General features: G+C 36.4%; 1 protein-coding gene across 6 annotated transcripts in view; it reads left to right on the forward strand.

Annotated features, from left to right (window-relative positions):
• Window positions 1-26,145, forward strand: part of LOC129577453 (protein GDAP2 homolog) — a 40,431-nt gene that overhangs the window by 5,522 nt on the left and 8,764 nt on the right. For 4 of the 6 annotated variants that reach the window (XM_055464484.1, XM_055464485.1, XM_055464483.1 and 1 more), the window contains exons 2-8: window positions 4,965-5,168; window positions 9,271-9,413; window positions 9,526-9,658; window positions 9,791-9,900; window positions 10,041-10,280; window positions 11,849-11,955; window positions 12,041-12,144. In XM_055464484.1, coding sequence (XP_055320459.1) covers window positions 4,969-5,168; window positions 9,271-9,413; window positions 9,526-9,658; window positions 9,791-9,900; window positions 10,041-10,280; window positions 11,849-11,955; window positions 12,041-12,144 — 1,037 coding nt within the window. In that variant the 5' untranslated portion in view covers window positions 4,965-4,968. Of the gene's footprint in view, window positions 1-5; window positions 930-3,693; window positions 3,744-4,964; window positions 5,169-9,270; window positions 9,414-9,525; window positions 9,659-9,790; window positions 9,901-10,040; window positions 10,281-11,848; window positions 11,956-12,040; window positions 12,145-26,145 lie in introns of those variants that run through there. The other 2 variants (XM_055464481.1, XM_055464482.1) reach the window with 2 other exon arrangements.

Consider the following 26,145-nt stretch of genomic DNA (forward strand, 5'->3'; position numbering starts at 1 on the left):
TATTTTGATAATTCAAAACTATTGAAAATGATAAGACACCCCCTTGGCATCATCATTAAATTCCATTTAATGTGTCAATAAATTGCATTCGATGCGAATGGTGAATTGTGCAACTTTGTGCACAATGTTTGCTTCCTTATCCCCCAAATAAATGACCGTTGCAATTCAATAAACTATTTATACGACGAGTAAATGGTGTCGATTGCCTTTGGTGGACCGTTTCAATGCAATTTGGTTGGCTTCTTTTCTAAAGTGCATCGATGCATTCAACGATTGCATTATATTCAAGTTTGCAAGCGTAAAATAGCTGCTAACAAGCCATTTTGATGCGAAGGGGAAATGTTTAGCAGCGGAAAAAGTCGGGAAGAAAAGCCACCATTGAAAAGATGCTTTCAAACGAGCATGTACTTTGAGGATGCATTAAATGCAGCGCATATCTGAAAATTATGGTAGAATAAATGTTGGCCTTATTCGCATGGCTTGAATCGCGTGAAAAATGTGTGAAACCCCATAAAAAAGAATCATGGTCGCGCGCGCAGATGAAGAATACAAAAGCCGCTGTGGAAACGACACACAAAGATCTAAAAAGCTTATTATGGCATAAGCCGAATGAGAGCGTATTGCGACCACTTTTAGTAACATCGATGCAGCAGAAATTCAATGGAAAATTACAACAACGACAACGACAACGACAACGAGAGCAACAAAAATATACACATACAATGAATGCGTAAACACAAGGGACGACACAAAGTGAGCCAACAACACACTGTAACACTAACTGCAGATAATAAAACACAAGGCATAAGAAAGCGCATACCAAATAAAAAACAAGAAGATAAGCTGTTGACAAAAGAGCCGTTTTTCGTCTCACTTTTGCTCTCGCCCTCCCTTACATGCTCTCATTCTCCTGGCAATGATAACAAACGGTGAGCGCAGGAAGTGTATTTTTTTGCTTATGTGCATCGTGGCAAACGTTAAGCCACTGTATCGTGTATTCATGAGGAAATGTGGAATGCAAAGAGGATACGAAATGCGTTCTCTCTTTTTTTTCCACCATCACCAAGTTACTGGATGTGATGATGGTCCATAAGTGCTCATATACTCCTTGTTTATTCTCACCGACAAAAAAAAAAGAAAATCGAATGGGAAAAAAACTGTAGCGTTCGAGGAAATGAAAGCGAGCCCAATGTGCGCTGCATAAGATTCACGATACATTGATGAAAGTAAAAGCTTTGAAGATTCGATAAATATTAAATGATCTCCTTGCCTCGCTGTTTTGCTCTCACTTTTGAAACATAAAAGGGCGAAAAGCTTTTAGCTGCGATGCATATACATTGTTGGTGAATGTGACACGATCATGTCAAGTGCGTCGCCAGGACTTATTCGCTTATTCCCATCTCTTCTTCTTCTTCTCTCTTTCTCTCTCTGTCTTTTCAAATGACATGGAATTTGGCGTACGGTGTTTGTATGTGTCTATCTGTGTATGACCTTTTTTTTCAACCGATTCTTTTCACCAGAAGCGCAGCAACACCAAAGTTCGCCACCTTTTACGTCATTTTGCAAACAAAGTTTTCTCCCCGTCATTTTTAGCTTTAAAAACACCCACACCAACAACGCAAACTGAACGACCTGTTTCGCTCCTCGATGCATTTGACGTCAAATACAGTTTGAGTTTCAGTTTTAATTGAATTTGTCACCGTTACTTAAAAATCGCACACCGAAAGTTTTGGGGTTTACATAACCGAACATAACCAATAGATGTTGAGCGCGATTTGTAGCGATTTTCCAGTCGATTTGCGACCATTACGAAGTTGTAACATCAATAAGTTACATCGCATTGTGTCCACAGAATAAGAGAGAGAAAGAATAAGCAAAAAATTCATCATTCAAATCGAACCGAATAATGCTCACGGAGAGATAATTTGATGTAATGAAGAGGAATTCGCTATAAATAACACATTTTATCATCAATCTTTCATTCAATTTGCATGACAATAGCAATACGCTTTAGGATCTCTCTTTCATTTTGGCTCGTTGGTTCTCCCTACCTTTCTGAGAGGCTTTCTCTCTCTCTCTCTCTTCCTCCAGCTCTCTTCCCTTCTTTTCAGCTGGTCGGCTTTGGCTCCCATTTTATTATTGTTGATTGTGATATTTTCTGCTTGAACATTGTTCGGCTTCCAGTTTATGTTTATGGCACTTTCCAAAGAATAAATTTTCGATTACTGAACACATTTAGAATGTTATTCATTATTGATGGATTGCAAACAGAAATCGGTATACCATTTTATTTAAAAGGGATTTTGTGTTGTGTTGCCACACATCAAATCACGATAATTGTCGATGGCATTATAAATATTGGACCACCGGACAACAACTGAATCTGTGTTATGTGAATGAGTGGGTATTGTGTATGATTGAAGGGAAAATCGAGGTAAAATTCTATCAAATTCACCCCGTTACATCAATTTATGACTCATTGATTCAAGCGGCTACGATTTTTATGCGTTTATGAGGTGGTAGCATTAAACCGATTTTCATTCCACATTTTGCCATAAATTTTGCCAATTTTCGAGTGAACGGCTTGAATGACCATCGATAAATGACCGGACCGAACCGAACCGAACCGAACCGAACCGAACCGAACCGAACTAAAACGGAATTGTTGGCCAAAATATTTCACACTATTGACTCAATTTTCGTCCACATTTTTGAATAAGATTCGCATAAATATTCATGTAGAACCATATTTTCGATTTCTTTTTGTAATAAATAATATTTTCGCCCTTTCCCTTCGGCTGTCGAAATAATTGAATATGCATTCCAAATAACGAGAACGCGGTGGTCAACGGCTATGTGGAGGTTGAATAAAATATATACCACAGAACGAATCGCTGACATCATTAATATTAAATTACTTTAACACGAAGTCACAAGTGTGCCATCACAATTTCAAGACCGAAGTTCGCAAGCCATTTGTGTTTACCGTGTGCTGAAGATTGGTAGGAAAAACGTCTTGGAAATTGTTCGTACGAATGGTGCCAATTAATTGTGTTTTAGTTTAGCCAGTCCGAGCCGAAAAATAGAAGAAAAAAAATATAGAGCAAAGTCATCGATATTTTATCCTTCTCGGTGGGAGAGCCGTTTAACACTAAAATAGTATTTAGTGTTTCGGTTCTTATACTTTTTCGCTTACTCGCTTTGCCGCCTTTCAGCCGATTCATTGTAAAAATATTGGAGCAGCTCATTTCGGACCCAAATTACATGATTCAAGATATACATAAAATAAATGTTTATTTTTTTTCTTCGAAGGTCAGGTATAGGCACACACACACATGCATCTATCCGCACATAGATTGAGGGCAGAACAATTGCCATTATCTGGATTGAATAGTTGCAAAACCCGAACCGTTTGGCACAAGAATTCAATGTGTGTGAAATTCATACTGTGAATAGAAATTCGCTTCTCTGACTCGAAAACAGCGAGAACCAAAAGGATAGAAAAGAAGGGGAATGGTAGTTGAACCATCGCCTTAAAATCTTTGGAATGAAATAAATTCCACTTTTATTGAACCAAACATTGAGACACTGGAATTTCGTTACGTTTCACAATTAGCACTTCATCTGCATTATTTTCAATTTGACGTCAACCGATGTTGTTTAGCAGCAGTTTTCCTTCAAAAAATGCATGGCTTCAGTAGCTTCAGAATGAATACTACGCAGGAATATCATCAGCAACGAAAGTAAATCGAATTAAGCATTTTATCGTTACGACGGGTAGCTGAGGCGGGTAGTGAGATTAAATAAAATGCATATCAATCTAAGAGATGGCAAGTGGGCATGGTTAATGAAATCATTTCAAACCATTCTATGTGAAATTAATGGAGAAACTTGGGACAAATACACACGTATAAACTCCAAATGCTGGAGTTGAATTTTGACTTCGAACAATATTTCGTCGGAAATTTAATTATAATTTAAACTTTAGACTAGATTCAATTGACATAGAAGCGAACGTACGGCTCACCCCCACCCCCCCCCCCCCGTTGGCTCAAAATTAACTAATCGACGCATGGAAATTTTTTTAACGCAGCAGCCTCATGCTGAATCACTGAAGCGAAAACAATAGACTTGCTTGATGCCATCAAATCAAAAGCTTTGCTCAAAATTTGCTGAACATGCGACATGCGAGGGGCTTGTGACAGGCCGCTTGTCTTTGGTGCATTTGGTGTTACAACGCACACACACACACACACATACGTTCGAGAAACTCAATTCATACCTTTCGATGGAACTATTATTTATACTATGCCAAGAAAATGCAAAACTGACAACGAGCACATAAATTAAACAACGTTGAAATATGAAACTAATTGCATTCATTCGAAAGCAATTCATTTTAAAATGTCGACGGCATTAAAACCACTACCACCACCACCACCACCACTAATACCGAGTGTTCTGCTTGCTTTATTCGCTCGAAGACATAAAGAGTGTCTAGTGTCGATATTACGCTTGCTCGAATCCAATGTTCGTGCTGCTCCAATTTCCGTTTTTGACTCCACTGAAAGTCTGATGCGAGCTCGCATTCCTTTTCTATGTCGATTGCAATTTATTTCTAAATTAACTTTCAACATGGTTTCGCCTTTACCCGAACTGATGATCATTTCTCTTCTGTTGATTTTTTTGTGTCATTTGTCCCGAACACACACACACACACGCAATAGAAAAAAATAATCTTTTAATTAGATATGAGCTTTATCGGTTTGCGTACTCGATTAAGCTTTGAGGCAGTCAGAAATGTTACGGTTTATTTTTCAGTGAATATTTTCAAAGACAAGAAAAAAAATCGAGGAAATTTATTTGATGAAAAATAAAAATAAAATTCAAATTTAAATTCTATTCAAAAAGTTAATATTACCAGTGGGATATAGTTTGTATTGTATTTTCTTGTGCCATTTCAGAGAAATGAGACTTGTTTCAAATTCACTAAGCGAATGTTATGAACCGTTAATCATTCCACCAATTTCGATTCAATCGCTATCACGTTGGGGTAGACAAAATGAATTGCACGTTAAACCAACTGATTATTCGGCATTAGAAGGACCAAGACACCGTGCTAGCCCATTTCCACGTTCGGATCAAATCAATAGTCGATTCATTATCTGGTAAGATTGAGAGTGAGAGCATCTAGGCTCTCCCTCTCTCATACTGTCCGCACAAACAATGTCACACGGATGCTCTCTGTGTTCTCATTGTTTTTGATTGTTGTTCTTGTCAAATGATGTTGTTTTGTTTTTAATTTTATGCCTGAAAACATCAACCAGTCGAAGAATGATGTGCTGCATATTGCGTTATACTTTTGCAAATTTTCGGTTCAACTTTTTGAATTCAATTTTGTTTCTTGGTTTCTAACATAGTTTTTGGATTTTCATTTTCTTCGGATGTATCTTGTTTGCTTTCGGTCTGACATGACATTAGTGTCCTTGTCATTTAGCTCTTTTCTTGTGTTCGTCAACCCTCTTTATTAAATATTATTCATACTTTTCTCGCACACAAGTTTGATGTCGTACTCTCTCTCTGTCTCTCTCTCTATCTCTATCTCCCTAGTTCAGTTATCATTCGTTATGCATATTTAATTTACAATAAAAATTACGTAGTCTGAATAATTGCCTCTTAGCTCACACTGTTAGTGTATCGATGGATCATTCGGTGTAATGACTAAGCTTCGAATGCGCATTTGAACGAAAATAATCAGGCGATCAAAACGCAACCAAAACCGTTCGATGTTGCTGATATAGCCAACCAATTGAACTGAAATCGATTGTTTGGGCTCATCATCTACATATAGTTGCACAAAATGGGCTATGTTAATAATATATTACTAACATCTCCGATGTTAATAACGCCCTGTTTCGCGCACCCAATCGAAAAGAAAAAAATCCAGGCGACCAACAAATGTTTTTTTTTTTTTGAAAAAAATGAATAAACAGTATTGTTTTATAATCTTCCGATTTTTCTTGGTACGCGAAACAGGGCGTTATTAACATCGGAGATGTTAATAATATATCATTAACTGTGCAACTATACATCTACGAGCAGATAACGAGAAAATATAATGAAAACAATAAAATGGAACGATGCTATCACACACGATATTGACAAAGCAATGAAAAAATAAGAGAAAAAGCCAGATATATTTCGACCGATAATCGTGTTCAATGCATTTGAATTTATCGCGATGGCAAATGGTCATTGTCTGGCCTTCACTCATAACACCTACCTACAGTGCCAAATTTATTTTCGGCAACATGTACAACATATAGTATACACATCAAAATTTCAGAGGGGAATGAATAATCTAGATACAGTGCGAAATAGCGGTTTCAACTGTTTTTGGATGAATTTACACTAATTTTAGGGGAAAATGTGTTATTGCTTATGCGAACGCTCAAGTAGCTACTATTCATATACATGTCAATACATAGACACGCACTGTTCACCAAGTCTGTGCCATTGTATGTATTGAACGAGTTGCTGTGTACAAAATTTACAATACATACAACTGCACAGGCTTGGTGACCAGTGCGTGTCTATGTATTGACATGTATATGAATAGTAGCCACTTGAGCGTTCGCATAAGCAATAACACATTTTCCCCTAAAATTAGTGTAAATTCATCCAAAAACAGTTGAAACCGCTATTTCGCACTGTATCTAGATTACTCATTCCCCTCCGAAAACTTACAGTGTAATGATTATCCGATTACTAGTTCAGATTATGGGTGCTGTAATTACAAGAACCATATAATTCATATTATATTTATTGCATTGTACCCGATGTGACGAGCGAGGCACTCGTCGCTCGAGCAAGCGCACAAAATAGGTCAACATTTAAACGCTTACGGAACCAAATGTGTTTATTATACAGCAAATAGAATGGGGCGAGAAGGAGACAAAGCGTGGAGAGATTATCATTTCCAAGCGTTTCGATTATTCAATAATCATAAATACCGAATTGCAGAGCACTTACTCATTAATCCGTTAGATTTGATCGAATATTCCTATGTTTCTAATCACATTTCATACGACCAACTCAATTTCAATCAACACTATTCGGATAGCTTTGTTAAAATACACAACATCTCGCTCTCTTTCAGTCCATTCTTCATGAAATATTAAGAATGTCCATTCAAATCCATTCAATTTTCTTGAATCAACATAAGATTGCATGACGTTGATAGACATATCTGTTGGAAAATAATTTTCTGTTCTTCTGTCGGACATTGAACGGATTTTGGACCAACTACCATATTCAAATTTGAACAGAAACATAATCGAGGACACACAAATACTTCTACATTCAAAATGTAAACTTCAAGCCAAATCAAATAAAAACCAATGGAAACACGGAAATACCGAGAATGCATCGATGAATTTCATTTGTTTGTTTGTTTGACTGTGAACAAATCTTCTACCAACGTTACCCCAGCAAAGCCACACTATTAAAATCAATTCAATGATTGGTACACTTTTGAGATTCATAACACAAAAATAAACAAATCCAATAGAATCATCTATTTCGCTTGAATGCCCGTTCAAATTTTCTGATTCCAGTAACCATTAAACCAACATCAATTCGAACATCATTTCCAACATTTTCTGAACTGATTCAATTGTTTGAAAGAGAGAGAGAGAGAGAGAGAGAGAGAGAGAGAGAGAGAGAGAGAGAAAAAAAACTGAAATGGTCGAGTTCAGAAATAGACCGTGAACAAATCGAACAATTCCCGTCAATATTCATCGTTCTTGGTAATTGATCTAAGCTTAGATGTTTTTCAGTAATTAAAGATAATTTCGGACAATTTTCATTGTGAAATATGGTTAGAATAAGATTTTGATGAAAAAAAATAATAATTCTAAAATGCAACCGGTGTTAACGGTGTTTCGATTGTTTCATTCGACGTCAGTGTGTGAAATGATTCGATTCCCAATAATTGGAATTGGAAAAAACCAAAGTATTCGTGTTTTTCATTCCACATTTTCGTACGTTTTGAGTTAGGTATTGGCATGTGAAAAAAAAACGCGATGCCAATAGAATTTCAGTTGAATTGGTTGGAAAGTAGGCAGAAATCGATGTGATCGATGTGTCCTTACTTCGACGAATATCAAATCGATTAAAATGCTCCCAAATATCGCCGAATCATCAAAGCTCACGAATTCACCGAAACCCTCCATTGATGACTCAGTAAATGTTAGAGCATGTTATGGAATGTTGTTCATATAATCAGCATGCGCTCAGGGTCTTTTGTATTAAAAAGAAGAAGAAGAAGAAATAAACTACATTCTAATCAATTGGTATTACTTATCACACACACAAAAAAAGATACCCCAAACAACGCTGACAAAACCATACGTATTCCATCACAATTCGTGAATATTTAATGAATGCAATTGGATTTTCCCCGTGATTTGTCGTCTTTTTTGTGCCCGTTAAATTTTTCGTTGTCATTTTTGCGGCTCCTTCCTTCTTTTTATTTTTGCTTTGAATGAATTATTTGCGGCCAGGCCTACCTGTATTGGGCAACCGTATAATAGCCACCGAAAATTACTTGTATGTTGATTGTTTGCATTTTCGTGTCCAATCTTTTAGTTTTTTCTTTGTTTGAAACACTCACCTTTAGACGATTGCATGCCATTCCAAGTTTCACCGAAAATAAATGGTCACTTTATTTTTTTTTCTCTTTTCTCTCTCTTTTTTTGGTTCAAGTTAAATAAACCGCTTGAATTATTGCTTTCAACCGATTGAATATTATTTTCTATTTTGCATTTGATTTTGCGTTTGTCAATTTATTGATTTTTCTGCCGATAGAATGAAAAAAGAAAATGTGAATTGGGTATTATAGTGACGCGTGGCATCGCAATATTTCTACTTTCCGTCGATGCAATAAAAGACCTCGAAAGAAAGTGGGTTTATTTCGATGAATGAAATCAATTGATTTTGGCCGGCTGATTAAAATTCAACACTCATTTTTATTGGCTTTGAATATTCTACGGTTTTTGTTTTTCATAAGGAATTATTAATAATTCCCATTGGAAATATTTTCTTGATTTGTCTTTGAGAATATTTCGAGAAAAATTTTTTTTCATTATATTATTTTTGTCATTATTTTCTTTTTTTTTTTAATTTCATTGAATTATTTTTTGAATTTTATTTTAATTAGTGCAATAAATTGTGTCGAAAAAAAAGTAGTTAATTTGTATCAATTCACAGGGAAGGTGATATTTCGTTGATCGAATCTGATGCAATTACAAACACGACCGATGAAACATTAACGGAAAAGAATACAATATCGAGCCGAATATTTCAACGTGCTGGACCCGATCTATATGAGGAGATATTAAATGATAATCGAGGTAGGAAATTTGCAATGGTTCGCTTGAATTTGTAATAGAAAGAGTGTAACATAATTTGACGTTTATTTTTCTTCTCTCATTATATTTTGATTGAATGTGGTCACATATCCAGAGTGTAAAACTGGTGACGTTCGTGTAACAAAAGGCTATAATTTACCGGCAAAATACATTATACATACTGTTGGTCCTATATATACTGAACGCTACAAAACCGCTGCCGAACAAACACTTTACTCATGCTACAGGTGAGAGAGAAAATTATGCAAAATATTTCAACAGTGTGGGCAAGAGAGAATTGCCGAGATGATTTCACATTTCCTTAATATGTTCCATTGTGTGGCTGATTTTTCTTTTCTTTTGTCGATTGCCAATTTTAGAAATATTTTATGCAAAAGCCTTGAACTTGGCGCGAAATCGCTTGCCGTCTGTGTCGTGTCAACAATTCAGAAGAATTTTCCACCCGACATTGGTGCTCACATTGCATTACGTAAGACTCACGTTAATTTTGTTAAATTATTTTAAACCAAGAATAAAAAATACACACTCATGTACATTCATGTTTTTTTTTCTTCCATTTTTCATATTGCTCGTCCGATGTCGTGGGGTTCGAATGTTCGGTGCGTACAGGAACCATCCGCCGTTTTTTGGATAAATTTAAAAACGAAACAATTATACTTTGCCTTGAACCACACGAGCGTGGAATTTATGAAGTGCTAGCACCATTATACTTCCCACGTGATATTTTAGAAGAAAGCAGTGCATTGTGGCAACTACCGAAAAATATCGGGGGAAAATTTGGTGAACCGCAATTGGTTGATCGACAAATTCGCATCATTCACAACCCACAGCATTCCGTCATGATTAGCGGTATGTGCTTGTGCATTTGACACAGTGTTTTATCCTCCGCTTGGATCAAATGACCGTTTTACATGAATCTCCGCCATTTAAATGACAAATTCGATTAACTATTGCATAGGTTAACAACAAAAATATGTAAAATATATGTAGATAAGTGCGGTTGTTGTATGATGGAATTCCATCTTTGTAACAATCACCGTAGTATTGTATGCATTTTTTTTGGTCAATTCAGAGGACCATTGGGTGGGATAGTGAGGGAGAGAGAGAGAGAAGATGAGAGTATACTGAAGCGGTCTAACTTGTTGCCTTTCACTTTTTCCATCGCGATTGCAATCACAATCGCATGTGCACACCGCAAATCGCTTTGCACAAAATTTAATCTCCAAATGGATTTCATTGCGTTGAAAAGTGTTAAGTATTTGTGCTGGGTTATTCCGTGTTGTGACACATTTTTATCGGTTCTGTGGTGCTGAATCACATTCGGTTATCGATCAATAACTGCCTGTTATCATATCTATAGATTAAATTCGCCATTCGACCGTTTGAACCATTTTCGATGTGAAGCGACCAAGAATCACAATGAAAAATCATATACGCAGTCATGTTTAAATCGTCATTTATTTTGGATGTGTGTATATGAAACAATAAAAATTGAAAGAAAAAATAAAGGAAAACCAAGAGAATATATGCATAGTTATGTTTCCGATAAAACCGCATATTTCAAAACAAAGAGGTGGTTTTATTGGTTATTTGTTGTTTGCATTTGAATATTAGATTAAATTGAGATTGTGACAATATTCAGAGAATTGATAGAAAATTTGAATGTATAAAAACTATAACCAAACTGTAAAACTCCAAATACGGAGTTTAATTTAAGTTCATTTAGGTGCACCAAATTTGTTTTCATCTGTGTGCAATAGTGAGCGAACGAACAAACAGAAGTTCATCGACTAAAATGCCATGTAAATCAAATCGGTTTGACATTTTAATTGTTTGCATAGCGTCGAACGTGTACCGTATGGTATTCACATGTGTCGAACGGACGACACAATGTCGTTGTATGCGTAATTTAATCATAGAATACGAGCTCAAATCGTTGTTAAATGATTTCAACTGTTTTCATTCGACACAAAATCACAACACAAATATGATTACCATTCCAGCAAACAGCAAATAGATGACAACAATGAAACGGAATCGAGTCAGATTTTCTGTATATTTTCATCATACTTAGCATACACAACGTGTTTAACGCACGGTTTTTAACGCTATCATTGTGCATTGGTTTCATCTAGAGAGAAAGAGAGAGAGAGAGAGAGAGAGAGAGAGAGAGAGAGAGAGAGAGAGACCATTTTAATAGTTTTAAGTATCAAATATTTTTGGGGGAAGGTTCAAATTTTGCCATAAACAAACAAAATGATCAATGATTCATTTGAATTTTCATGTAAACGGTCAAAGCGATTTTTATTGATAATTTCAACAGGATTTTTTTCCGATTTCTATCATTATCTGAACTTACAGAATTGAAAATGTATAATTTAAACTGATTTTTTGTTTAATATTCCGTTTTTGAGCAGCCGACGACGACTCGGACAACAATCCACATGATTTCGACAATGGTGACGTTGAGTATGGTTTGAGTTCACATCTTTCCATTGGACAGCATTCGTTCTCGCAAATGCAGGTTGGTGCACCGTTTACTTTTGTGTGTACGAATGTATTCAATTAAAAAACTGATGTTAATGCCATTTGGTGTATTATTGTTACAGGGTGATTTGGATCGTCAACGTTTGCTGGGTAATCGTCAACGCGTAGGCCTTTATGAAAGTAATAATGATGATGGAGACTGTGAGGGATTGGAACATCAAGAACGGTAAGTCCAAATCGTGTGTATCACCATCGAAAACCGTTCCTTCACATAATCCCGTTGCACTCAGTCTACATTTTGTTCTCTCTATTGCGACGCGACACACACGAAAAAAACCTTCGAATTGTATAAAGAAATACGTCTAATATATGCCGTTAATAGGTTTCCTTCCAATATTCCCATGTATTGACAGGAATCCTACCAAACAACACATATACGCACATACAGTCATTGGCGCATACACAAACGTCATAGATGAGTTGACGTTTGTGTATGCGCCAATGACTGTACATGCGTATGTGTGTTGTTTAGTAGGATTCCTGTCATTATATGGGAATATTGGATGGAAATCTACTAACGTCATATTTTAGACGTATTTCTTTGTTTGATTCAAAGGTTTTTTTCGTGTGTGGAGAAGAAAATGTAGAGCACATTCAATTTATCGATCGTATAACCTCATTGATATGACTATGTCTCGACAATGCAATCTAGTCTAATCAAACTAAATATCTCTGGTCAAATATATCAAGCAGTGGGCCCAGCTAAAATCGACTGACGCTTTGTGCTCAACCAGCATATACTCTCTCTCTCTCTTTCTATATATACACACACAATGGGTTAACTGATAATTAATAGCGGCCATTTTGTTCCAACGAAGACCTTAATCAATGTATTAAGTAACATCGTTTCCATCGACTGATATCTCAACAGTAAATTGACATATGAACATAAGCAAAGAATCCCAACGGCATTTGTGACCGATGCTCATTATGACTAATCATACTGATGTGACTGTATCGAACTTTTTATATAACTGATTCCAAACACAAATTCACTTCTCATGACAGTTTTTCAATATTGAAATACGGTTGCAGCCAATTTGCCATTTTGGCTTGGCACACATCAAGTAGGGCAAATATTTTGCGCGTTACCAATAACATCGCCAGGGGAATATTTAGCGTCAATTTGTGTGAAATGAACATCAAATTAATGCGGAAATATAATACGCGAGTGTGATGGCTAAAGAATAGTACATCAAAAGGCTGTGTAACAATGAGGCGCCACTCAATTGAAACACAAGGTGGACAATGCACCATTGTCAGAGGCAGCTATTGTGATCATCATCATATCACTTTATATTTCATTGAAGCACTTTGATTTATTTCTTCAGTAATCAAGTAAATTTGTTCAAGCATACGAACAGCATGTGAAGTGTGACCATTCGAACGGCTGTGTTCTCTCTCTCTCTCCCTCTCTCTCTCTTCCTTTTTTTATCGCGCTAAAATTAGATTTGCGCAAGCAAATGGGTCGCCAGCGCTTGACAAACGCAATGAATCAATTCGGACACACACGCCTCCCATTTTTATTTTCATAAGCATAACAAATGTAAAATTAATATAAAACATTCGGTTGTTGTTATATTTTTGGGTAGAACACCAATTTCAACAACATGAACAGAGAAATGAATAATTTTTTGTCGCAACTTATGAATTTCGATAAGAACAAAGTGCCAAATTGAGTGTGCCATCGGAATGTATTGCATGACATTAAAATGCATATCGCTGTTGTTTGACAGATGTGCTCAAGGAATTCAACGAGTATTTGTGTTTTCTTTGCTCGAATCGTTGCAATCGTAAATTTCATGGGACAATGTCATAATCAAGCACATGAATAAATACAATTATTCGTAGTAAGCACATGGAATTTCATTTTTTTTTTTAACATTATGAACAACGGAATTCTGCGCCCAACAAATGACAACCAAGCGAATTTATTTCCTTTTCCAAAAACAATTTCGGTTACTTGCGTATACCAGGCTGTCGCGCTTCATGTTTTCGCTTGACCTTTGCGAAAAGCGGAACCAAATTATATTCACCGTGAAAATGGTTCCGTTCGAACCATAACGTTTGTTTTTTTTTCTTCTTCAAAACAATACCTACATACAATACCGATAGCCTTGTGTCACCGTTGTGTGCTCACCTGTGAATCCAAATTCAATATTATGATTGTTATTATTTCGTTCGTGTACCGTTAGCAGTGCAGCTTATGATCACATATGAAATCGATTGTCGGTTTATAAATACTAATAGATTGAAATAAGAAACGAAGGCGTCAAGTTAGGGTTTACAAACGTTTCGACAAATACCGCAAACGGTGTTATAAAAACGTTATTTTTCTGTAGTGTTTTTTTTGACAGTCCAAAATACCGCAGAAATAACGATAAAAAACGAAAAAAACGTTTTTTGGGCGGTATATAACGGCTCTGTAAAAAAACGTTTTTAAGAAACACTGAAAAAAATAACGCGTTTTTAAACTCTACGTCAAGTGCAGTGGGTTCCGTGCAAAAGTCACTCAAGTATGGATGGATGGATGACGCATACTTACTGATATCGTCTTCCTGATTCTTGTTTGCAATTGTTTACGATCATACACCATTTAGTGGATTTGATTTCATTTCACCACAAATAGATCCCAACCCGGTGCTGCTGCTCCTGCTCCTTTTTCATTGTATTTCTATTGTTTGATTGCAAGAAGAAAAAAACAGTCAATACAAAATAAAATGACACAATGAAAATGAACTGATAAATCTTTAGGTAAAACTGTAATCAAGAAGACTGCGTCTGACATAGTGAATTGAGAGGAGTCTTTCTTTCGTGAATGGAGGTAAAGAGGCGCTATGATTTGCAGCACCAAAGTATAAACAAAAGTCAAAAGTCAGTGAATGAGTTAGGTGATATAAAATCCGATTACAATGAGGTAAAAACTGACTAGGCACACTTTACTTACCTAATCTCTTGTCATACTGATGCATAGCGGCTGTAATAAAAGAAAACAATTAAATGAAGGTCGTTTTGCGATTCTGTGATAAGCAAATCGTTTCGATGACTTTAAGTTTTTTTTTCTGTGTTTGGGTGACACATCATACACGTGCATACGTATCATCTGTTAGATTTATTTTTATGGGCTGGCGCACCACTCCTTGTTACGCATTTATCGCCCACACAATTTCAAATCAACACAACGAGCTTTTTCTTCTGATATTCAATTTTCAATTAGCGTCAATTAAATGGAATTGGAAACGAATGGACGATTATAACGAGCGTATGCGAAGCCAGCACAGCTGACGCCAGATCATCCACCAAATTATTTCGATTCAATGAAAAGTTGCATTTATTTTTAGATTATCGTTTTTTCCTCTCTTTCTCTTCCCCGCTCTCTCTCTCTCTCTCTCTCTCTCTCTCTCTCTCTCTCTCTCTCTCTTGTTGTTCTCGTTTTATTTTCATTCATTCGTTATTTTCAATCGAAAAACGTAATTGGAGTCTTTACGCCATAAAATCGAGCCACAAGCGCTCACGAGCTCGTTTCAAATATATGTTACTGACAGGCGGTGGTTGACCGACAAGTGGACGAGAAATGAAGAAAGAAATTTTCATTCAAGCCATCATGGAACCTAAAAATAAACGCAAACGTAGAAATAGATAATAAAACTTACTAAATATTTCAATGTTCTGTTTGACGGCAACTAGTTACGTTAGAACAACGAAAAGTAACATTTGACATTTTTCCATCAACATGTACGCACTTTGATATACATAGAAAAAACGAACGAAAGCCATCAATTGATAAAGTAAATTTCATAAATTTTTCATCGATATTTTCTTTTCATACGTCAAACTCGATGTGGTCCTCGCGCGCGTATGAGTCTTTGCCTGTAATCTTCTCTACCGTTAACTTTCAGTCATTCGAAAAAAAAAAATTCCAATGACACATAATACGAATGGATAAATTGAAAGTGCATACTTTCAATCAATCGATATAAACATTCATTGCAAGTGCACTGATAAAATTGGCATGGCAGATGGAACAACAAATGCGGAGACGATGGAGAGAATGATGGGCATTGGACACACAATGTGTTTGTCCAAACTCTTTTCTACCATCACACCGTAAATGATTCAGTATTTTAACCCAGTTTCTCCATCTTCGATTCAATATTAAATGGAAAAATGCATATTGAATGCCTAGCCACAAGCAAGGAAACAGTATATTGACACACAACAAAGTCAATCATTGTTGTTTTCTATCGTTTTTTTTTTCTCTTCTTCTTATCGTCTATCTTGCATGCATCCCATTTTTTGTAATTTGTGTCAACGTTAGTTTCTGCGTTTTTGTTTTTCGTTTAATTACCTATCGAAAATGGCACAGTTTGGCGTAATTGGAGCACAAACTCATTTTCACAGAAATAGAGAAAAACTGACGGAATTAATACGACGCCCAGACCGAACTGCCTTTAATCCTTTGAAAATAACAACCGAGCGCTGTACAGCTCGCGACTATCCTCCATTACGTTATGATGACAATAAAATCATTCGCTCGTCGGTTAATCGTCTTTGGTGTAGTGTCGATTAGAAAGGGAAAAAAATTGTATGTCCCCCCCCCAACATTAAATGGGTGGCTCCTCTTCTACACTAAATATGCCCGTTTTATTCATGTACATGGTTCTTTACTATTTTTAACTAATCCAAAGAGCGAAAAATTCATCGCACATTTGGCCCAATGCTCTTGACACACTTATTTGTGCATAAATACACAGCCGGTGGTGGTGATACAAAAGCATTCCAAATCAACAATAAAACACCGCGAGCGAGCGTGAGCAAGAAAGAAAGAGAGAACGCGAGCAAATTTATTTCCATATATTATTGTGTGTGTACGAAATGGTGATTAATAAAATCGATTCGATACGAATTCGGCTTCGCGCATTCAAAAATTGTCCTCTCTCTTTTGATGGAGGATTCGAATGCATACCAACTTGTTACGGTTCTTTATGGTTTCGTAACGAATAAATATTCAGCGATATAATTCCTTTTTAAACAACGACGATAGCAGTGCAGTAAATTGGCCTTGCTTGTATGAAATGCTTCCACATGCCATATGAAAAAATTTCCATTTTGTACGATAAAATTTCATATCATATTTTATGTAAGCAATCTGCCATATTTACGTTTGAAAGTCCAAAATGGGTTACACAAACGGACTAATCATATTTGCCGGAATGGTTTTTCTCAAAATTATCGGCAAATACATGATTAATAAATAGCGATTTGAGCACTGAATTCGATGAATGCCTGAAGACGGGCAAATTCCAACCGAATGTCGCCACCACGTAAAATGAAATAAAGCGCATAGCGTGCGCCGATGACTACGACAATAATTTCTGTATTTTCTTGTGAGAACGAACAAAAGAAAAATACAACGGAAAGGAGCAAAAATACTCAGAGCAATTATCCTTGATTCAAGGTTCAAATCGCTTTTATTTTAAAATTCCGATTATGTTTTTGTTTTTTCCTTTTTTCCTCTTCTTTTTCGCTCCTTGCTGGTTAAGTTAGTGCGGCTTAAAGTCATTGCAATGGATTTTACTTCGAACAGCTATTCGAAATTTTGTGTACATCTATGAATGTATGAATGGTCGTTCATAAAATAAATAAAAGTAGCGTGATTCTGTGATGATTCTTCTTCATTATCTTTTTTTTTATTATTTTGTTGTTGTGCGAGCACAACGAGTGTATGCGGCGCACATATTGCTTCGCAATTCATTTGCAGATGAAATAGTCGGAATAGTCGGAATTTCCCATTTTCAAATAGTTAATTTCCGTTCATTAAGTAAATATATAGTCGTAGTTGCGTAAAGACGTAAAATTGACCGTCAAATCGAAATCGACCGTCAAAGTGAAAAAAAAAATTATACGTACTTCCATCGTATTCACTTGGTAACACTTCGAATCACAAGATGACATATGCACGAAGAAATTACTGTTGGTGATTCGGAAGACGAGCGTGTCCGACCATTTACATATCAAGCCCGTCTCTTTCCTGCGTCTGTCCTTGCGACATTACTCTATTTATAATTCAGGCAATCAATTAGTTATTTGCTATACTATACAATATTTAAATGTTTGTTGTGGGTTGCGTGTCGTTTTCCTTTTTCTTTCCTTCGACGATTTTCTTGCATGCCCTAATTCCTTTCTGAGGCAAATGGATATAATTTTCCTGGCCTGGAGCGAGAGAGAGAGCGTGTTTGTACTTGTATGTTGTTGACAACAGCAAATACATGCTAACCTGGTATTACCATTACGGGGATAAGGGTTGCGGTATGACGTATTCATTTTATCCAAAAGTGAATATGTATGTATTTGTAACCTTTTTCAACTATTTGTTCGATGGATGTATAACAACATTGTTTACACGTGTACGTGCCCGTATCCTCCTAACCTCTCCGAAATAAATACACAATTGAAACTTATGACGTCAGCATGACAAATAATCTGACGATTTGGTTATCATAATTACAGAGCAATTATTGTCGTGTGATTTTCACTTTGTATGTGAAATTATGCACGAATTGAATAGTGACGTTGACAAGCCAACAACCAGTAAACAAAACATGACGAATGTGACGTAACTCCCCATTACGGGATTGCGTATTGGATTATTAGTGTTTGTCTATTTGATCACAAATGGGCCCTGATTCATTTAAAGAATAGAAAAACGCGAATTTATTATTCACGCTTGAGCTATTTGTACAAGCCATAACGAAGCGAGGGGAAAACTTCCTTTGAGAATGGCTTTTGAAGTGCTTTCGAAATAAATTGATGATGATGGCTTTTTTTGTTGGCACTAAAATAAAAACGAAAAAAAAAGAATTCGTTCATTCAATGGAGGACTTCTGTGGCTGTTTATGTGATATATTCATCAAATAGCAGCATTCATTGCCTTGGCTAAATGAGAGAACAGCATTAAATCAAATGAAAACGAATGTATTCCTTGTGAAAGAGGACTGTTCGGCTTTTTTCTCGCTCTCTCTCTCTCTCTCTCTCTCTTTTTAAGCTGCTCACCAAAAATTGCAAGACGGTAAAAGCATTTGTATAGTGCAATAAATGAGTGTGCATTTGACAGCCGAATGTGAACGAACGAATTGAATGCCAACAGCATTTGTTCATAAGTCACACTTAATCTCAAAATGTATTGCTTTCGATCATCATCGTCGTTGTCATTGTCAACTGAGCATCCTATTCGTTATGTTATTCTCTTCAAATGAATGCATCACATTTTCCAGAGATTTTCGCACAATTTGACTTTGAGAATATGCTTCATTCCATCCATTTCCGCCGGTTTATTCGTCAGTTCGCTTTTATGCACCTCATTCGAAATAAACAAAATATAAAACTGATGGAAATTTGAAATGAAGAAAACTAAAAGAAATCACATCACATCTTTTGTGGCACACAAATGGAAAATTACTACAAATCCATTGCAAAATGTGTATTGATTTTATTGTGTGTAATCAACAAGAGGAATTAAGCAAATTAAATGATGAGCACATTGTATGGAGCAAGCGGGCGAGCGAGTGAGAGAGAGACCGAGATGATATACGTCGTAAAATGTGGGGATTTGCTTCGTGTTGTCAGAAGACTTTGAATGCAATAAATTGAAATGGAGACGCGCAATACTGCGATTCCGTATTGCGAACATTTGAAGGAGATCGAATTGTATTGACATGTGTCTGTGGTGCGATACATCATCTATCGAAATAAAAGAGATATCTCGCTGCTTGGGCATTCACGTTATCTATATTTTGAAAGGAATTTTCAAATAAATCGGATTACATTGCTCTTAAGATTATTATATGTGCAACGGCAATAACAATACGACGCAAAAAAATAACTACGACGGCGACGACGACGTCTCTTCATGTGTCATAACTGGAACGTGCTCATACCCGTGCTCAAGAATGAAACAGTGATTCGAGAACGACGGGCTTCGATTGAAACTTTTTCCATCGAAACGGCAATAATATCATAGCACGTCATATTTTGTTTCCTTTTCAACCACTTGAAACTTTTCCATTGCATTCATATCGGAATGGGATTTTATTTCCATGTGTTGCATACTGTTCGATTCAAAATGAAACCAGGCTATGGAAGCGATGAAACTAAATCGAAAGATGACAAATGTAACTGTTATTGTTAGGTATCGAAGAGGAAAATTTCGTATGTGTTTACGCATTGGATTTTTGTTTAATTTTTGGCGCCACACTCTATAATCACACTCTATGTCTCTCTTTCTCACTGAAATAATCTCACAGAAGCTTCTAGCGGTTTAATATTAAACTTTCGCGGGGGGGATAGAGAGAAAAGTTCAGTCTAAATATATGATTTACAATTGTCTACATTTTATTGATTCCATTTGCGCGACACGAGCACCAAATGACTTTTCCGTAAATAGATATGAAAGTCTAAAAATATCCTTCTTTAAATCGATGTAATTTGTCTATTCGATACCCAAGGACTTTGAAATATGAAAAATGATATAAACCACAAAACAAGAGTGTCTTCGATTGTTGTTGTCGAGAAAATTCGATTGGCATCTTCTTGAAATGACGTGAAGTGAACTTTTCCACAAAAGTGGATATACAGACTCTATCAACGGACATTACTGTCTGCTAATAGCAACACACTTACGCTCAACGGGATGAAAATGATTGTCGTCATTCATTTCAATGTTCATCAAGTTTTTTATCATCACATACCACCACAACCACCACCAGTGGAGGAAAACTGAAAACATACGCGCACTCACAAACTCAATTCTCCACACCATTCATTAAAAAGCGAGAAATTGTGTATCATAACACTGAAAATATATTTAAAATTTAGCTTACCACTTCTAATGGAAACCGAGTAAGTACACATTGTTTCCGAGAGACATTCTGCTGGATAAATTAATAGTAAAAGAAAAATTAAAGGGAAAATGCGCTTGCTCGCCTGTGTAGTGGCATAGACATTATGTGTATTGATTCATTCTGTATAAAATCTACATGGTATAGTGAAGTCATTTGGCTCAATTATTATTATGCTATTGGCCTTCGATATCCATAACACATAATACGATTTTTGCTCAAATGTTTCAATCTTTCTCGCAGTAGAAAACGCTTTCGTATTTTTGGTTTGGTTCTGAAAAACTTCGAAACACAGAGTTGTGTCAAACGTATTGATCGATTTTGTATATAAATCAGTTTGAACAGCGACGCAATTCTCGTTCATCCAACCCTTATTTCTCTGTGCTCGGCGAATTGCATGCTTCTAGTCCAAACGGTTTGCATGATCTTGTTTCATAATTTCGGCTTTTCACACAGTTCAATATCATGGAATTTTTGCGCACGCAAACACACAAGTCCCATGTATTCAGCAACTAACTATAAAAAGAAACACTCATAAGTGTAGTGAAACCATTAGTTGTGCGAATTAAGTGAGCATTCACAAATTGTGTCGATGAACTCAATCGGAAATCACACTTTACAAGGAGCCATCAGACTCGCTTTGCGTACGCTGTATTATGTAAAGTCAAATAATTGCCATTCAATGATTCAAAAATAATAATGTATCTGGCGGTAAGGTGTCAGAAAATCGGCTCGATGACATAACTCACCCGGGCGAGCGGGGCAAACGAACGGCCTATGCACCCGTTCAAATAATTGCTACCGGATTTTAAACGGATAATTGGCGGCTGAGTGTATAGGCGAACGGTTTGTGCAACCGCTTACTTCGGTACAAGCGGTTATTGAATGGATAGTCAGCGGTGGGTGGGTGGGTGATTACCAGGGGAGTTATATCATCGAACCAGAAAATCTGGGGCAAATTCCAATTTGACTCGATGTAATTTGGTTTTTGTGCACTCATCACTGCAAACTAAAGCAACAACTTTGTTAGATTAAATGCATTAAAACTCTTCGCGTTGGCGTTTACTTTTCTCTCTTTTTTCCTTCATTAAACCAAACCAAACGGTCACAACTTAAGTGGTGCTTATGAAAAATTAAATAAATTGTATGCACAGATAGAGCAGTGAATCGTACAAAATCATTCATCGAAATCGCAAATCGGCTACTAAGCCTCGGCAACGAGCGCACTCTCAAATCAACAAAATCCGAAAATAACATCGCAATGTGCGTTTTTTCATCGCAAATAAGTGGCAACTGACGAATGAAAAAAAAAAAACAAAAACAAACCGATAACAACAACGTGAACGCGGGAGGCTTTTGGCAGCAATCAAAACAATGATTTCGATATTCGAATATCTTGTTGTTCGGCCAATGTGCGCATCACGCAATCCGCGCAAATACACTTGCCACGAACAATTTCGAATAATTAAAATACGAAAATGTTGTGCAAAAATTCAGTTGTTTACAATAACGAAAACAGATCGAGTGAAAGCTTGAAGTAGAAGCTAGGCTACGACAATATACACATACAGTCAAGATGTGGTGGCCAACATATTCAAAATAAATCGCTTTAATGATGTTGCTCCTGTCACATATTTACAATGATCGTCCTACTTATGCCAGTTGTTGGCTGTACACTCCGATGGTGTGTTGCTGTAGTTATTTTTCTTCTCTCTCTCTCTCTCTCTCTCTCTCTCTCTCTCTCTCTCTCTAATTTCACATGTTTTCGCACCAACAAAATTTGCTAGTTTTTGAGAGAAGATTGGAATGCACTTGCTTATAATGGATTTTTAATAAATAATTCAAGATCGACATTCGAAAGAGTTGTTGGCAAACAGTGAAAATAAGACGCATCGCCAACACTTCGTTCTACCTTCTATCATTTTTGTTCTTCATTTTGATGCGCAAAAATTATGGACTGATAAAGCTACAAAACAGCTCAAGTACGACGAAATGTGTTTACTTGTTTATTTTTTATTGAGTCGACGGGCATTTTCCTATTTTTGCCACCGAATGATGATTGATGTGTAGAAATAGACGTATGTGGTGCGGGGTGCCATTAAGAAAATCAAGTTTTCTTCTTCTTCTTCTTTTTTTTACGGAAAACAACAACATCCTGTACTCCATTCAGTTTGTGCTATTGTGTCATATGCAAAATGCTCGCCTGCCGTTCTTGTTGTCGTCGTAGTCGCTGCTGTTGCTGTTGATGTTCACAATGCAACGGAAAATCAACGAACATTTGGCGTATTTCTCGTCTTCCAATTGAAAACTACTTACGTCACAAGTTTTTAATTTCCACTCACCACCGGGTGCCTCAATATAGTTGAAACGTGGCTCAATGTCCTCGCATCACTTGTTCTGCAAATGTGTCTTCTGTGTTGGGGTGGTTTTCTATGCCAAGTTATTTCGATGGCATCGTCAATGGCTCTTGTGCTAGACGAAAGAAGGAGTTTTGCTTATCTCAGTAGTTTCGTTATCACATTTCTACATCGTGTGGCTGGAAATGAGGCAAATATCATTCGCTTGTGGAAAAACTCTCAATAGAAATCGAACAAGAGAGGGGTACAACGAATATGGGCAGTATTTTGTGTCCGTTCTACATGTGGTGTGACCGACTAAGGGAATTTTCCTTCTTGTTTTTCTCCACGCGTTCGAATGTAAGGGAAATGAAACGTGTTGAACTGTTTTCTTATGGCATTGTATGCATACCTTTCATACTTATATACACGCTTTTTTCCTGTGCTTCACAAGGACTGCTCCTGTTGAGTATACAATTGACAATATGTACTTCGATCCATGTTTGAACTACATGCAAAAGCTATGAAAATCGGCTCGCTTCAATGGATTGAGGCGAGCCTTCAGTGTAGTGCTATTGTACCATCGATTGGGCACATTCAACGATGTATTGTCGTCATCCATGCGATCGATTTGCTGGTGTATTTGTGTATATGTGTGTGCTCTTGTGAGTATGTATGTTTGTGTCTTCGTGTATAAAAACGACCACAGATGAAACTTCTATTCCGACATCTCTCGCGTTTTTTTTATCAACTGATTCCATTCTTATGCTGTTTTTTATTTTGTATTTCATCTTTTCCTCTATCGTTCCAAATTAAAAACTAGACTTAGAACTACGCATATGGAATTTAACCAAAACAATCAACAAAAATAAATCAAAACTCTTTCAACTCATGCACACAAGCGAGCAAACAGTACGTTGTTCATCTGTGACTGGCAAGCGCATATGGTTTTTTGGTGTAATAAAATACGTTGGACATGTATTACACAACGCACACCATCGCAATAGCAGCGCTCCTCACGCTCTCTCACAGCACAAACGGCGAATGGCGACGCTTGTATACAAACACATGTCGTATAGTGTAGTTTCATGTGCGTCGTATCGCCTGCTCACAGCGAATGAGTCAGTCGTGCAAGTGAAAAATATGTGAATGGAAACGCGAAATTCAATTTTCCATTTAAGAGCTTTTTCAGTTTCATTACGAACGTTCGATGAATTAGACGTAAAATTGTACATTCTATGAACTTACTTGGTGTGCGCTTCATTACGATACACCCCGTATCATCTAGAACAATATACTCGAGTCGACGAAAAGAAAAGAAAAAAGAAATTATATAAAAATAATCAGAACTTATTCACAAGACATCTCATAAAATAGTTGTTTGTTTTTTTTCTATCGAAATAATCGAATATATATATATTTTTTGCGAAACGATAATCGTGGATATTTGTTCTAAAATTATTTTCTCCCCCAAAACAAAAGTTCAGTACAAAAGAGAAGATAAATTTTGCGGTTGCAATAATTTCGATAGGTAAACGAGTGCCGAGTGTGAATTAAAAAAATTAAAAAAGAAAAAGACCAACTTAAATCGAACTGTATATAAAAATCTATGTGCTATTCGTAAAATTGTCTAGCAAACATTTAAATCAGCCCAGAATTGTTTTTCTATTGATATTATTTTCGGGCATAGCTTTTGATAGTCATATATTTTTGACGGATTGTATACCAAATTATATAGTTTTTACATGTACATCAAAGACATTGAATTTTTTTATTATAAATCCGTGACAGTTATTCACGAAACGAGTTAAAGATAGCTGTTGATTATCAAGTAAAATCATAAAAGAAATCAGTTGAGCCCTGAAATTAAGCCACATATCCAAAATATGGTTTTGTCTTGTCATCAAATTTGAACCACCACGTCGCCTATTTTACTTGTAAACCGATATATATATATTTTGTGCATTTTTGACGGAAAAAACTACAAAACAAATAAAAAAATAACCAACAAAAAATACACACTTTATCATCCTGAGACAATATTTCCCTGGAGGGAAGCGGCAATCAGAGTAATTTACCATCGCACGTTCGCGCGCGTAATACTTATTTTTGTACCAAAACGGAAAAAGCTTTTCAAATCAGTTAAAAAACTGCACCGTATTCTACGCACATCAAACACACGATAAAGACGACGGAAAATAAAACGCGTAGTATTTGTCAACATAGTTGTCAATCAATTTGAATAGTGGTTCATGTATGACGTACATTTTTCTCATTCGTCAACCACACACTTTGATTGGTTAAATATTCGTTAGTGGAATTGGAGCTGATTATTTCGGTTTGATAGAAGTAAACAGAAAATTGACAAGCGCGTGTCAACTGACTAAAATGATGACAATGATGGAATCAACGACAACAATCGATTTAACCGAAACCGCTGCACCGCAAGCAACGTCAATCGAAGAGATTCACATTGAAACGATAGAAGAAAGGTTACATTTTGTTTTATATTTTCTTCCCCTGTTCACAATTCGCTCTACTTGTTATTGTAGGGCAATTTAAATGACATTTTATGCGGTTGGATGAGTTATTTTGCTCTTGAAATTTGTTTTGTAAATTTTTTTCTTCTATTCACGTCTTCCTTCACGCGAATAGGAAATGTTGGGATTCTTTTTATTCTGAATAATACATAGACAGGATCCGATGAAATCGCATCAATTAAATTGTACATTATTTGGCAAAAGGTCATTTTCCATTGGATGGCCTGTTACAATATAAGTGGTGTGCACACAAACATTTTCGTGACCTTTTAGCAGCAATTTCGAGTTGAAGCAAAAATGCAAAAATAAAAGGAAAACCGAGCAGAGACAGACAGACAGAGACAGACAGAGAGAGAGAGAGAGAGAGAGAGAGAGAGAGAGAGAGAGAGAGAGA

The sequence above is a fragment of the Sitodiplosis mosellana genome, unplaced genomic scaffold (genome assembly GCF_009176505.1).
Source record: "Sitodiplosis mosellana isolate CC-2019 unplaced genomic scaffold, AAFC_SMos_1.0 Smas_scaffold_6197, whole genome shotgun sequence".
NCBI lineage: Eukaryota > Metazoa > Arthropoda > Insecta > Diptera > Cecidomyiidae > Sitodiplosis > Sitodiplosis mosellana.